This window comes from Lissotriton helveticus, chromosome 7, assembly GCF_964261635.1.
Source record: "Lissotriton helveticus chromosome 7, aLisHel1.1, whole genome shotgun sequence".
In the NCBI taxonomy this organism is placed as follows: Eukaryota; Metazoa; Chordata; class Amphibia; order Caudata; family Salamandridae; genus Lissotriton; species Lissotriton helveticus.
The window spans coordinates 392,115,130-392,131,590 of NC_136068.1; the positions used below are offsets into that span (position 1 = coordinate 392,115,130).

Here is a 16,461-nt window from a genome sequence, read left to right on the forward strand (position 1 = left end):
CATCCTCAAGTTCTTCTTCCATTCTTTCGCATGTGGGGACACCCAGAAATAGATCTGTTTGCCACACACCTAAACGCAAAATGCCCAAACTTCGCGTCCAGGTATCCACACCTATTGTCCAAAGGCAATGCGCTATGGATGAATTGGTCAAACAAATTTGCTTACGTTTTTCCGCCTCTCCCACTCATTCCGGTAGTGGTGAAGAAACGCAAACACTCCCTCTCAATGATCCTAGTTGCTCCAACATGGGCAAGACAACCATGGTTCACAACTGTATTGGAACTATCAGTAGTACCACATCAAAAGCTACATCTCTCACCCAAACTTCTTACTCAGAACCATGGACAGATAAGACTCACAGATCCCAATCAACTCAACCTTGTGATCTGGCTCCTTAAATCTTGGAGTTTGGCTACCTTAATCTCCCGCCAGACTGTATGAACATTATCAAAGAGGCCAGACGCCCTACAACAAGGGCATGCTAAGCGGCAACATGGAAACGGTTTGTCATTTATTGCACACACAACATCAACCTACTAGATGCTTCCAATCAGAACATCATCTGTTATCTCTTGCATCTGCAACAATGTAACCTAGTGTATAAATCTATTTGGTTACATCTAGCAGCCATAGAGGCCTACCTACAAAATAGACAACACTTGTCTTTGTTTAGAGTCCCCGCTATCAAAGCCTTTATGGAAGGACCTAAAAGAATAATTCCACCAAGAGCTCCACCCTCTCCAGGGTGGAACCTTAATATAGTCCTTACCAGACTAATGGGTCCTCCTTTTGAACCTCTCCACAAATGTGAACTTCAATTTCTCACTTGGAAAGTAGCCTTTTTGGTTGCTATCAAATCTCTCAGGAGAGTAAGTGAACTCCAGGCATTAACCATACAAGAACCATTTTTACAGCTCCATCTTAACAAGGTAGTTCTTGGAACTAATCCAAGATTTTTACCCAAAGTAGAATCTGCCTTCCATCTAAACCAGTCTGTTGAACTCCCAGTATTGTTTCCTCAACCAGGCTCTGTGGCAGAAAGAGCTCTACACACCTTAGATGTTAAAAGAGCAATACTCTATTGCATTGAAAGAACAAAATCATTTAGGCAAACCAAACAACTTTTTGTGTCTTTCTCCCCACCTCATAAAGCTAATCCTATATCCAGAACAGGAATTGCTAGGTGGATTGTAAAATGCTTACAAATATGTTACATCAAAGCTAAACGCATGTTAACCATTCCCCCTAGAGCTCATTCTACACGCAAACTAGGGGCTTCTATGGCATTACAAAGCAGTACCTTGGGCTACACCACATACCTTCACAAAACACTATTGTGTATATGTGCAGGCAAAACAAGCTAGCGCGGGCTACGCTGTACTGAAAACACTATTTCAAACTACTGCAACAGATACAGGTAGCCACCGCTAAAGAGGTAACTGCTGTATAGTTAATGCAAAAGTGTACAATCTGCAGCTTATATGTCTCGAACGGTATGCATCTGTTCTTGGCATGTAGAGCTGCAGAATTGTACCCGCCTCCCCGGGTACCTCTATCTGTTCCAGTATTATCTTACTTAGATACATCACTCATGGACATCTTAATATATTTCTCACTACTCCATCTAACCCTAGTGGCAAAAACAATCTAACGATGGAGCCGCAGCCCATGCGCACTGTCAACAGAAGGAAGAGTCGCCAATCTTGTGACTACAACACTGCTTTGAAGACAAAAACAACATGCAAACATCCGAGCTCAACACCAGATGGCGATCTATGCAAAAGTGTACAGCTCTGCATGCCAAGAACAGATGCATACTGGTAAGTAGCATTTTCCTTTACAGCCTTATGATCGTACACTCACCACTCCTGCATGTGTCTACCGTGGCCCACGCGTTCTCTTCAGGAGCACCTGGACAAATTCTTAGTACGTTTGCTGGAAACTTTAGGGCTACTCTGAAAGCTGAGATTGCCCCACTACTGGCGGGCCTAGACCGGTTAGAAGGGAAACTGGAGGATCTAAAGGAGATCACTGTTCTTAGTAAGAGGGTAGGTCGGTTGACCATCTCATGGCCTCACCATCCCCAGATAAGCCATTGCTGTACTAAGTGATCCCAATTTACCTGTTAAAATTAGGGGTGTGGCCAAGCCGCGGACCAAGATGGCCGCGCAGCTTTGAAGCTCTGTCCAAGTGCTCAGCAAAATCTGTCTGTCTCCATGAAATCCTGATCGCTTCGAAGTTTGGACCAGCTGCGCTGATTCTCCCATCGAAGATGCAGCTGTGTAGCTCATTTGAACCCCCGACGCTGCCTGCAAGCCCTGGAAAATCGCCTTGTGAGTTCTAGGGGAGGTGCCTGATCCGTCCTCCGGCACAGCCTGCTGGAGCTCCCAGGCCGCCGGCATCAAGATCTTCCCCAAGCCGCCCAGTGGAGCCCGCTTTGGAATTGCCGCCTTCGGGGCCTACTGCAGTGAGTACGACGCCTGTTGGGACTCCCCCGCTCCCCTAGACCCATTTTGTCGTTACTTTGTGCTCCCTTCCCTAGATCCGGTTGGAGGAAGTGAGTCATTCTTGACGCTCCCGGAGGCCCCGAGGTGACAGGGGCCTCGGGCGAGCCATGGAGGCAGCCATCCAGCTGTATGCTGGGTCTGTGGGGAGTGCATGGGTGGATATACCACGGGCCCGCCCCCTCCTGAGCAGCAAAGCGCCGGCTGCACGGTTGGACACTCTACAGCCCTTCCACCCCCATCCAACCCCCCACCCCCCCTCCCATATCTAGATCCACAGAGCGGTGGGGATGTGGCGTTGGTTCCTCTACAGGCAGTAAATAGGAAGCGGAACGAAGGGGAGGTTGGCCTCTTCAACTGGGAGTGAACACCTTTGCATATCCTAGGAGCAGCCAAGGTGCCCGCACGAATATTGTTTCTTCCCTGCCTTCTTCAGCAAAGTCCTGTTGCAGTCCTAACCCGCTGGTCAGACCTGGAACGCCCCACCACCTGACAGCGGCTCGTCCGGTCCCGCCCCCCACCCACGCCCTCCAATATTTGGCCATATCCGTGGTGTACTCCTCATGGCGCTTGCTGCGCTGGGCGAATGGTTGTACAGGTGCCTGAAGGCCTGCGAGACGGCAGCGCACTACTACCTGCATAGGGTTTGGCATGGTGGGCCTGCTGCATCAACCGGTCGGTCCCTCATTGCCTCATCTGTCTAACTCCGGTACCCATCAGCTGACTTACCCTCAGATCAACGTCACACAAGCATGGGCAAAAAAGAACCCAAGCAGAGGGTGTTGACCTGCTGCGCTGGGTGGATGGTTGTACAGGTGCCTGAAGGCCTGCGCGGCACGGCTTCAGACTCTGCTTCTTCCCACTCCGCGTGGCTAGCAGAACTCAGATCAGGGTTTAAATCGCTGAACAGCAGACTCTCTGGACAAACGCCTTGACTAGGGGTGCGGATAGCCATCCATGACCGGCGCCTAGACACAGCAGAAGGCCGAGTCTCTGATCTAGAGGACAGGGCCGCACAGTCCACGAAACGCCTGGAGCGAATGGAAAAAATTAAAAAAGATATTGCTTTTAAAAACGTGGATTTAGAGGTTCGCAGTCGCCGCAACAACCTCCGCATTATTGTGGTCCCGGAGTCTACAGACACATGAAGAATGGATATATTTGTTGAAACAATGCTCGTTGACATGTTCAGAAAGGAGGCCTTCACCTGGATTTGTTGTGGAGCGAGCCCATCACTCCTTAGGCCCCGTCCTAACCCTGGCTGTCCACCTCGGCCTATCATAGCACGCATCATGAACTTCCGAGATAAAGATACTGCTCTGCGGCTGGCCAGAGAGCGGGGTGCACTTAACTTGGAGGGTTCCACTGTGTCATTCTTCCCAGACTTCACTATTATAGTTCAAGAAGCTCGCCGAAAGTACTCTAGGTCTCCACTGTGGCATGTTGTACCCTGCACGCCTACGAGTTGACATTGAGGACAGGTCTCACATATTTGACAATCCAACAGAGGCCCAAGATTTTTGTAGGTCCTATAAAAGCTGCCCGGCTAGCGTTATGAATCTCCTCGTAGATGGCAAAATTATGTGCAAGTCTAAGCTTAATAACAAAATTGAGACAGTATTAGCTATTACATTTTTGCACTGCTTTAATTTTGCTGAGCGCCCTTGGTGCGTTGCCTCCCCCCAGGTGCGTAGCACAATGTTGAATTCACAGAGCACAATGCATTTTCCTGAGACTTTTTTTCCAGACGAGATGTTTATAGGATGCATTAGGTTATTGGTTGTTTGGGAGGGATCCTTGCACATTGGGACGCAGGGTTGGGAGGAGGGTGGAGGGAGGGGATGTGTTTCACTTTGCTAGATACTATATGTTCCATATATTACAGTCAGTGGTTCTTTGCCACACACTACAGTTTCATCGTATTGAATGAAGGCTTTAATGTCTATTGCCCCTAATTTAGTAACCCATTCTAATCTTTGTCATCACTTGGAATGTAAGGGGACTCAACAACCCCAAAAAAGGCAAACATGTATTGCAGTATTTGCAGAGGTATAATGTGGATATAGCCTTTCTGCAGGAGAAGCATCTGCCCAAATCAGAAACCACAGAGTTTGCAGCTAGCTGGGGCCCACATAGTTTTTTTTCCTAATCACAGCACAAATGCTCGAGGTACAGCGATCTTAATCTATAAGATACCCCCTTTCTCTTTGATCCGCAGCCATAATGACAGGGAGGGCCGGCTCTCTATTGTTGAGGGCAGACTCATGGGGTGCACCGTTACAATGGTATGCATTTACGCTCCTAACACTGACGGTCTTGATTTCTTTCGAGAACTAGACGCCGCAATTCTACGCTTGGGCACTGACAGCTGGCTACTGGGGGAGAACTTCAGCTTACTTCTAGACCGCACACTAAATCGCTCTTAAGAATCCGTGGACACTAAGCCTCGCACTCGTCCGGTATTGTTAGACACTTGCGAGACACTCCAATTCTCAGATATTTGGAGAGTCCGCAACCCGACAAACCCAGGCTTTACACACTATTCAGCACAACACGACACCTGGACTAGGTTGGATTACTGGCTTCTCACCCCGCAACCAATCATGTGGTGCACAACAATGATGTCACTCCCTAAGACATAATCAGATCACGCCCCAGTGTTTTTTAGACTCTGTATCCCGAGACCAGAGGGTTGTGAGCATCAGTGGAGATTCCCCGGCAGTGCGTTGAAAGATAATTTATTTGACTCTGAGATCAGAGACGCAGTTGAGGGCTATTTCGAGCTAAACATGGGGTCAGTAGATACATGGGTGATGCTTTGGGAGGCCTTTAAGGCCTACATCAGGGGTATTGCCATAGCAAAACATGCCGGGTTCTAAAAGATCTGAGGAAAACTTTAGCTAATATCGAACAACAACTGACGGATCTAGAAGCCTCCTTGCTCACCTCACAATCAGTGGCTGAGGTAGGAAAGCGCTGTTTGGCGTTATAGGTGGAGTTCAGGGAAGCCGCTGATGGGCAAATACATTTCCTTAGAAAATATACAACAGCACGTAGGTATGGCGAAGGAGAAAGGCCGGGTCGCACACTAGCACAGTTGTTGAGACTGCCTTATTCTAGATCATACATCACAGAACTCCGGCTGACTCTGGACTCACTTTAACTGAAACATCTGAGATGCATTTCTAACATATTATGAAATATTGTGCACATCCAAGCTTGTACACAACTCCTCAGAGTGAGATGATTATTTCGCTGAGATTGCACTGGTATACATGGAAAAATACATGCAGGATTTCCTTGCCGAGCCCTTTTCCACCGACGAAAAAATGTGTGCTATTGATGCACTGAACGGCTCTATGGCTCCTGGTCTCGATGGCTTTACGGGTGACTTTTATAAAAAGTATAAGGACATCTTAGCCCCGAAGCTCCTAGAAGTTTACAACGAATCCTTAGAATGGAATCAGTTGCCAGCCACTCTTCGGGAAGCAGTGATTGTTTTGTTGCCCAAACCTGGCAAAGACTCCTTGCAGTGCGGGTCATAAAGACCTTTGTCATTATTAAATTTAGATTATAAAATATTGGAAAAGGATCGCTCTGCGGCTCACTCTTTCACTGGATAAAATATCTCCGATCCAGTCCGGGTTTGTGCCCCATAGATCTTGTTCCTTAAATCTTCGCACCCTCTTTGCAGTCTTACACCGAATCAGCCTGGCGACTCCGGCACCAGCAGTGTTGCTGGACGCGGAAAAAGCCTTCGATTCCCTGGAGTGGCCATTTATGTGGATAGTTATGCGGAGGCCAGGTATGCCCTTTGGTTTTGTAAATCTCATTGCGCTACTGTATTCAGAACCCTCCTCCAGACATCAACTAAACTGCAAGCTGTCTCGCTCTTTTACATTATCCCGAGTCACCAGACAGGCATTGCCCCATGTCACCACTCCTTTTCATATTCGCAATGGACCCCCTTGTTAGACACTGCCCCATGTCACCACTCCTTTTCATATTAGCAATGGACTCCCTTGTTAGACACTTCCAAGAGCGACACTTACAGAGGAGGCTCCAATTCAACACCGGGACCTTACTGGTGTCCTTATACGCTGACGATGTTATATTATACGTTAGAGACCCCCAAAATAATCTAGAGCCATTAATCAGAGAGGTCATCAGGTTTGGCAGTTTCTCCTGCCTTGGTAGAAACTGGCACAAGTCTGTGATATTCCCCCTTATTACGGGTACCACTAGATGGGAATGCGAATACCCACTGGCCTGGTGTTCGGACTCAGTAACGTATCTGGGGATTAATATACACTTGAAGACTACGGAAATCATACGGTCTTAATTACAGCATGGCAGTGCACAACTTGGAAATGCAAGTAGATAGGTGGCTAGGACTCCCACTTTCGATAGCCGGGCGAGTTGCACTGATTAAAATGATTGTCTTGTCCAAATTCCTGTATTCAACAATATCCCCGTCCCTCTGACGAATCGATTCTTTAAGTCTCCATACACTCTTCTCATCAGATTGACCTGGTTAGGCAAACCGCCCAGGACTCACGGACTACAAGCAGCGGTTTCCAGAGAAACACACTACACCTACACCTCCAGCTGCACAGATACCCACTCCTTTGTCTTGACACAAGCCGCCACCACTGGTGCTTAGTAGAGACCAGGAGCCAATACAAGAAATCCACTCATCTGAGGACGAGGAGAGAGAGGTCCGTGACGATGAGTCAGACCCAGATGTAGACCAGGACTATGTCGCACATTCTCCGGCCTCCCCAGAACCACAGTCTTCGGAATCACCACCCGCAGACATTGGTGGGTTCCATAATCTTGTAGAGCGAGCTGCCAAACGTTTCCATATGTCTATGGAAACTCAGGAAACTGAGTGCTTCCTTTACGACTTCAAGGAGCCTACTAAAAAGACAACCAGGTCAATCTCCATCATTGACTTTATCTGGAAACAAGGTAAACAACTGATGCAAACGCCAGCTTCAATCCCAGTTGTGGTACCCAGGCTCGATAAAAAAATATAAAGCAACCTCATCGGCGCCAGCATGCCTCACAGGTCACCCCAAGGCAGACTCTGTGGTAACCCAAGCGGCACAGAAAAACTCACGCAACCCAGCATCGCCTCTGTCAACGCCACCCGACAAAGAAGGCAGAAAACTGGACACTATTGGCAAACGGTTCTCCACCACGTCGGCCATGACGGTGAAGGTCGCGAATTCCATAGCACTACTGGGCCGCTACAATCGACAACTCTGGGCGGATATTGCACCCTACCTGTCTAATCTGCCAGAGGATCTAAAGGAGGAGGCTCATTCGCTTCTCTTGGAAGGCCAAACATCTGCCTCCGAGCTCATAGACTGCGCAATGGATGTAGCCATGACCAGCTTCAGGCAACTGGCAGGAGCCGCTGTACTCAGACGACAAGGCTGGCTCAAAGCCACCTCTTTCCGCCAGGAAGTGCAAACGAAAATTCTAGATATGCCCTTCGACGGTGCATCTTTTTGGTGAAAAGATTGATGAGGCCCTAACCACCATTAAAAAGGACACGGACATGGCCAAGGCCCTTGGAACACTACAATTCCGTAACCAGTCCTTTCGTGGCAACAGAGGTAGAGGACAATCCTCATATAGGGGCACCTACCAGAATAGGTCTTCCTATTCGTACAACCAAACTAAACCGCAATACCAACCGCGACAAAACCAACAAGGGCGTCCGACTTCCTACGGCACAGGGGGAAGAACCAGAGAAGACCTGCTGGCAACCGTCAATGACTCGTGTCAATGGCCAGTCCATCCACTGTTGCATTTTTAAAAAATTGGAGGGAAACTCACATACTTCCTCAACAACTGGAAAATGATAACAGATCGGTGGGTGCTCCAGCTCATTCAATTTGGACATTCTCTAGAATTTGTCACAATTCCCCCGACAACACCACCTCGCAACCGGTCCCACAGGCACCTACGATTGCTTCTTCAGGAAATCTCTTCCATGCTACAGAAGGGAGCGATAGAGAGAGTTCCACCAACCCACAAAGGAAAAGGTTTCTACTCCCACTTCTTCCTGATCCACAAGAAAGGGAAAAAGTGGAGACCAATCCTCGACCTCAGGGCACTCAACGTGTTCCTAAAGAAACAATCGTTCCGTATGGCAACACTCCAGAAAATCCTGGGACTCCTGGAGGAGGGGGACTACATGACGTCCTTAGACCTGCAGGACGCTTACTACCATATTCCTATCCTCAAAGGGCACAGAAAGTACCTCAGGTTTGCGGTAGCTGGACAATACTACCAATTTCGTGTCTTTCCGTTTGGCCTCAAATCGGCTCCACGGATATTTACCAAATGCCTCTCCCCTGTGGCAGCCTTCCTTCGTCAACAAGGACACCAGGTCTTCCCATACCTGGACGACTAGCTGGTAAAGGCACAATCCGATACCGCCGCAGCCACATCCTCCAGCGCCTGTCTGAATATTTTCCACCGCCTAGGGTTGACCCTCAACCACGAGAAATCGGCACTGGAACCCAACAAGATCATTATTTATTGGAGCGACTCTGGACACGGAACGCGTCAGAGCTTTCCCCTCTCAGGAGAGAAAAGTCAAACTCATCTCCCTGGCCACGTCAGTGGCATCACGGAAGACTCTGCCGGTCCGCACCTTCAAGTCCCTCCTCGGCATGATGTCCTCCTGTATCATGCTCATTCCCTACTGCCGCCTCAAAATGCGCCCACTCCAGGAGGAGCTGACGAAACAATGGACACAAGCTACGGGATCATTCGAGGACCGCGTACGAGTCACTCGAACCATGGTCAACCACTTACAGTGGTGGAGATCGCTCAAACACCTGTCACAGGGACTGCCGTTCCTGCTTCCTGCAGAACCACACGTCATAACAGACGCATCCCTAGAAGACTGGGGAGCGGTCCTCCAGGAACTCCAGATCAACGGCAAGTGGACGAAACAGGAAACCAAGCTCCACATCAATCTATTGGAGTTAAGAGCGGTCTTCCTAGCTCTTCAAGCTTTTCTACCACGCATTCGAAATTCCCCAGTGCTCGTCAGGACAGACAACACCACGACGATGCACTACCTGAACAAACAGGGGGGTACGCGATCGCTCTCACTTTCTCGAGAATCGCAAAAGGTCTGGAACTGGCTTCTGGAACATGGGATTACACTGAAAGCGGAGTACGTCCCGGGCAAGGACAATGTCTTGGCGGACGCCCTGAGCAGAGAGGTGTCTCCATCCCACGAATGGGAGCTGGACATGGAGGTGCTGGAACACATCTTCGCGGAATGGGGAACCCCGCGAATAGACCTCTTCGCCACCAGAGAGAACGCCAAATGCCCAAGCTTCGCAAGCAGGCATCACCACCCAGGAACCCTCGGAAATGCATTTTCCATTGCACGGCGCAACGTATTTGCGTACGCCTTTCCGCATTTCCACTGATACCCAGGGTTCTCAGGAAGATGAAGTCGGAGCCCTGCACGCTGATTCTAATCGCTCCATTCTGGCCGGGGCAGCACTGGTTCACGGACCTTCATCGCCTCTCTGCCCGGCCACCTCTTCGCCTGCATCAACATCCAGCTCTGCTCACAATGTCCCAAGGACAGGTACTTCACCCGAATCTGAGCTCTCTAAAATTGTCAGCTTGGCTCCTGAATACCGCAAATTCAGCCACCTAAACATTCCGCAGGAGTGCAGAGTCGTCCTTGCAAAAGCTAGAGCGGACAGCACTAATAAAACCTACTCACTAAAATGGAAGCGGTTCTGCTCTTGGTGTGTGGCTAAAGGCTTCCACCCCTTCCGCATCACTCCACAGCAGCTGCTACTATACTTACTGCATCTAGAGCAATCGGGCCTCGCACACGCATCCATCAAAGTGCATCTAGCGGCGATCTCCCGATTCACAAGGACTTCTACGGGTCCATCCCTGTGGGCAAACAGACTTATAAAACAATTCCTTAAAGGTCTTTTCAGGTCCTTCCCACGACCAAGACCGATCCCTCCGTCGTGGCACCTCAATGTGGTCCTTCACCAATTAATGAAGCACCCCTTTGAACCCATCCATAAAGCGGAGATCAAATTCATCTCATGGAAAACGGCCCTCCTCCTAGCTTTGACCTCTGCCAGAAGGGTCAGTGAGCTGCAGGCCCTCTCAATCCAAGATCCTTTTATGCAATTCAGGACGGACAGAGTCATTCTACGTACTAATCCTCGATTTATTCCGAAAGTCCCCTCGGTCTTCCACCTAAACGAACCAGTGGTACTCAGGTCATTCTTCCCAAATCCTACCACTGCAGCCGAGAAAACTCTGCATTCCCTAGATCTGAAGAGATGTCTTAAATTCTACATAGACAAGACACAACACTTCCGAAAATCATCTCAACTCTTTATTGCCTTTAGTAGACCACGGAAAGGCATGCCTTTGACGAAACAAAGTATTTCAAGGTGGATTTCTTCGGCGATCACCTTTTGCCATGACAAGGCCGGACGGCCTCTAGACTCACGAGTCAAAGCTCATTCGACAAGAGCCATGTCCACGTCTGCGGCGCTGTTCGCTGGAGTGCCGGTGTTGGACATCTGCAGAGCGGCGACCTTGAAGTCCCCGCACACCTTCACCAGGCACTATTGCCTGGATACTGAGCTGATGAAGGATGCAGCAGTGGGCCGAGCAGTGCTTCGCCATCTATTCCAGTGAGGTGAGCCTTCCTACATCCCTCCATCCTTTGCTGGTATGCACATTTCTTTGCTATTACTTGCATGTCTTTGCAATTTGTTGATTTGCAACCGTGTGATATGTATTACCTACATACTCATATATGATGTTCCATCACAAATGTGCATTATACATTGCTTGCTACTCTGATTCAGGCATGTGAATCTATGAAAGACACCCAAATACTGGATAAGAAATGCGTTACTTACCTGTAACTGCAGTTATCCAGTATTAGTGTCTTTCATAGATTCACATGCACCCTCCCGCCTCCCCTGGAAGGACTCACTTATCTCTCTACCAACTTTACGCCTACCTAGCTTGGTGCGTACGAAAATCTGAGAGACTTGGGCTCCTGACAGGAAGGTTCTAGAAGGAGCAGTGGCGGCTGGTGACATTTGAAAGTGGTGAGGCGTAAAGTGATAATCATACTGCACCGTAGCGAGCGAGCCCGAACCCCCTAAGGAGGGTTCGGGGGGAATCCCCCCCGAGAAAATTTTGAAAAAATAGTGGAAAAATTGTGCATTTTCAAGCAAATTTGAGAAAGCAGGAAGGTTAATAAAGCAATTGTCAAAGTGCAGGTATTACATTATTAAAGAGCTGTCATATAACATACTAGGTAGCTGCTTATTCAGTATAACAACAGAGCTTCATAACAGACTTCAAGATACAATGATGAGAACCTCACAGATTGTTTTTATTTAAACTGCAAACAACAAAACAAACCACTTTTTTTATTTAAACTGTAAACAAGAAAAGAACCAGCTAAACAGGTCACATACTATCACCATTCAACATATTTACTTTTTGTATCTAAATTCAGCACGTCTGTCTCTAAGCGCAGCAAATTTTTCAATTACTTGAACGTTAAAGTCAGCAATATTTTGAACAAGCTTGCTCTCTATAGAGAGCATTGCCAACGCATTGAGTCTTTCCTGAAGCATGGTGTTCCTCAGGAATGTCTTAATCCTCTTTAAGGCGGAAAAAGATCGTTCTGCCTCTGAGGTTATCATAGGAGTTGTAATGACGATTTTTAGTAAAGCTACAGTCTCTGTAAATGTCTTTTCCATATTAAGTTCATGAATTAAAGACAGCAAAGACCTGCCATCTTTGGCCTTCTGGTACACAGGCATTGAGTACATTACTGTCAACTCACTTTTCAGGTCCTCTTGGTTGAGCATCGGATAAGCTTCCACAGCCTCATGCTGAGCATGCTCAGGGAATGATTCATTATATTTTTCAAAGTATTTACTTTCCAATAATGCGGCACTCCCCAAATGTTTTGTGAAAGCTAAACGCTCTTGTGCCTGCACAATTACAATGTCACAGATCTCTTTTGCACTTCGGACCAGAGTGGTGATGTTTTTCCTGTGGTTTGAAAAAGTTGAAGCCGCTGGCAATTGGCTGTCTAAATTGTCAACCTCATCTCTCACTATGTTTATGCTTGCGACAAACTCTGTGGTAAATCTTTTCACAGACACAGTATCTACGTCTCGTCCTTGCAACTGATTGTATAAATTCTCGACCTTTGTCATTATCTTTTCAAATAAAAACAGAAAGAACTGAAACTCTCTATCTTTTAGTGTTCTAGCAAAGCCACGAGCTTCACTGTGACTTTTGAAATCAAAGGTTTCATTGGCTTCTATGGCTTCAAAACATTGCACAAGGTCCTCCCTATATTGAAATATTAGTTGGACTGTACGTATATTATAGTTCCAACGAGTTGAGGCTCCCCTCGGAACCCTTTTGTCCACAATCTCCTGAAGTGCTTCCATTCTTTTTGGGGAACGTGAGAAGAATGCTGCCATGCCTCCTACATCCTGAAAGAAAATTCGTGTCTCTGAGATCTTTGATACTGCCTGTTGCATAATAAGATTAAGTTGGTGGGCGTGACAGTGCACATAATGAGCATTCAGGTAGGCATCTCTAATTCTTTTCTGAATGCCACCATGGCTTCCACTCATTACGGACGCACCATCATAGCTTTGTGCAATACGTTTTTTTCTTTGCTGCAGCTCTGGAAAAATGAAGTTGAGTTGACGCAGTATAGCTGCAGTAATGGTTTCTGCAGTGGAGTTTTTTAAATGAGTAAATCCACAGAACCTCTCCACAACATTATAGCCATTGTCCAGGTACCGAAAGACTAATACGGACTGCGTTTGTGTGGCCACATCAGTGGTGTCATCAGCCTCAATAGCCACAAAGTCTGTGTTTTGCAAGTCTTGCACAATATGGCTTCTTATAATTTCTAGCATACACTCCAGGAGTTCATTTTGTATCGTTTTAGAGGTGCCCTTAAAGACTGTAGCACTTGCTAAATGTGCTTCCATTTCCTTGTCTATGCTTGCTACTAAATCTACAAGACCCATGAATATTCCAGGATTTGTGGAACCTTCCGATTCATCATGGCCTCGCAATGCCAGTTCGAAAGCACCACAGAAACGAATGCAATCTATTATTTTTGATAGTATGTGTCTATTCCTATCAACTGTTTCATTGTGTTTCTGTATTGTTTGGCGATATGCATCGCTTATGTGCTGCTCAATCGGTGCGTCTCCCAACATTCCCAGTCTTGTCACGTTTTCCATATGCTTTCTTGTGTGTGCATGCTTTTTTATTTTCTCAGACAGATGCTTCAAGTCTGTCACTCCTTCTCTTGTCCAAGGAAAGTCACCATTAAACAGCAAGCAGGGGAAGCAGAACAGTTTGTTTTTTGAAGGGCACCCTGTAAGCCAATCAGCTTTTGTGTACCAGGTGTTTGAGAATGTGCGGTTGTAAGATTTTCCTCTGTCCTGGGTAACTTGTTGGAGTTGTAGGTCAGGTCGATCAGGTCCTAACCTCTTTATCTGTAGATTATCTTCCAGTGGGCGTGCATGGAATGACCGTGTAATTAATTCTTGTACCGTATTCATGTTGTCGATGCTGTCCTTACCAATATGAAAGAAGCCTGTCAATAGTCAAAGTACAACGTATAAGATTTGGTGCAATAATATCAAATTTCAGGTACAAATACATATATCTTGTGCATGACAGCAATGTAGCTGCAACAGCTCATTTGAATGGCCAGCCAGGGGTGGCACATAATACATGCTGCAGCCCCTGGTAGGCCTTGGGTGCACCTCCGCCCTACCTATGGTACACTATACAGGGGCTCACAAGAGTGACCCAATACCCAATTGGCAATGCACCTAAAGTACATTCTGTGAATTTAGAGAGAGAACAGTTGGGCTGTGGGTCTGATTAGCAGGACCACAGCCTTTCTAAGTTGTAAACCAGTAAAGCAAAAATCAAAAAAATGGGGTGACCATAGGAAAGTAGACCCTACTCTCCTACATAATGCTCCCCTTTGGACAACACGATAGGTAAAAAATACAGCCTGACTGGCTGCTTACTCTGTGTGCCATAGTGGCACTGAAACAGACACTGTTTGAGGGCCTTTAACAAGGCAAGGATAGATAGTGCCTTTAATAACCGTTATTGCCAAAGCACAGGGCTACGGGCAGGGTCAGTATTAGTAAATTCCATCCAGTCACGGTACAATGTTCAGAATGTGCACCCACCCCAACCACCATGTAGAGTGAGTGACCACAAACATAGCCCTAACTCTAAGCTACAAAAAATATCATCAGTTTCCTTACCTTGAACACGGTTGTTTGCTGGGTCGTAGCCGGGATGAAAGAGCAGCAATGAGGTTGGGGCCTCTTGTTCTTTGTCCAAAAATTGCCCAAAAAGTTAGGTTTAGGTTGAGGTTGTGACTTGTCAGGCTTTACCAGGTGCTGGAAATAAAAATATAACAATTTGTTTTTCAGACATTGGGGTAATCAAACAAAGACTGGGGGGGAAACCTAACGGTACAATTTTTACCTTGCAGTTTTCAATAGCTCACAGTTGTATGTTAGCATTTGTGTACTTACGAACGGCAAGTGACAAAATGATTTCTCTGACAAATGCAGTGACCCATTGACCTATTTACAGAATTTTGTGATCTGCATCAGGTACATGTTCTTTGAAGCAGGCCCATTAACCTTCTGTGCTACCTTTCCATGAGTCAAACCTTCCATTAGACAAAACTCTGATCTCTCTCTCGGAAAAACATTAACAATATCCTTGGTGCAACTGCAAGTGTTGCATGGCTAAACATTTATAAGGCCCCAAAGGCGCGACATGTAGGCTGGCTATGCCAATGCTTGTTCTGTTCATTAGACTCGCATTCCAGTGCAAAAGGAAGACTCACGACATTGGAACTTATTCCTATAGTAATCTGTTCTCAATCTCACAATGCCACGATTAAGGCGTTAATGCTGGATAATTTTTAATGGCGCTGCCCTTTCTTTAATGGGGCTGTGAGCGTCCCACTGGGGTCCCACTGTAACTGTCTGCCTGTGTGTTTATTTGGTGATTGTGTGAGTGTTGTATGAGTGTGTGTGTACCTGTGACTGGAATCCCTGAGGCTGGGCACTCATGGTTTTGCCACCTAACCACCACTGCAGGGGGTTTGTAGAGGAGAGTTTGCATTGGTAGGATGTACCTCACCCCGGACAACAGGGTGTAATATGACCTGCAGCTCCACAGACATTAAAGTTTACAAAAGTAGTAGAGACACTAGTACCATCAAGTGTTTTGCAATGGCCACTGATACATGATATTATTCTGTAAAAATCATAATAAAGTTATTGAGCTCTCAAAAACAATCATTACTCTTAACACGTCCACACTAATCGCTCCAATGTGAATATGGTGGCACTGGAGACTGTGTCCGCTTCCCTTGCACGAGGGCCACCTCTTTAAGAGAGCACGAGGACGGCGGAGAGTTGGAATATAGATTATGGTCATTCTGCATGCTGCTTTTTCTTTCCACCACTGTTCCTTTTCATAGTGCCCACCTTGCTTGCGATTCACAATCATTCCACAACTGTCGAGGCTGTGAATCTTTGCAGTGCAGCATTTTATTTGGATCCCACACTGGTTGTAGGGGGAAGAGTACACCCCATGAATGCCTACACTGTACTACTTGGTCTCCGTTACCTTACCATATATCATTCCATTGGATAGGGCTTAGGAGGATAAAGAAATTGAAGACTTGAGAAGAAGACAGATGTCTAAAGAAGACAATTGGACACCCTAAGCCCACCAGTGTCTCAAACCAGCAGACAGCCTGCAGAAATATGTTGGAGGGGTGGTGTTATTTCAGAGGATTTAGCCCCAATACAGTGAGAGCGCATGCTGA

At 47.0% G+C, this 16,461-nt stretch overlaps 2 protein-coding genes across 4 annotated transcripts in view; one reads left to right on the forward strand and one right to left on the reverse strand.

Moving 5' to 3' along the window:
• The window catches only part of PHF20 (PHD finger protein 20), a 1,067,420-nt gene that overhangs the window by 1,027,077 nt on the left and 23,882 nt on the right, over positions 1 to 16,461 (forward strand). The window lies entirely within an intron of this gene.
• Positions 11,969 to 14,949, reverse strand: LOC144766998 (zinc finger MYM-type protein 1-like). Its single transcript, XM_078650660.1, has 3 exons — positions 14,873 to 14,949; positions 13,136 to 14,181; positions 11,969 to 11,977 (listed from the first exon to the last, which is right to left on the reverse strand). Exons 2-3 carry the CDS (start codon positions 14,144 to 14,146, stop codon positions 11,969 to 11,971), a joined length of 1,020 nt encoding a protein of 339 aa, XP_078506786.1. The 5' UTR covers positions 14,147 to 14,181; positions 14,873 to 14,949.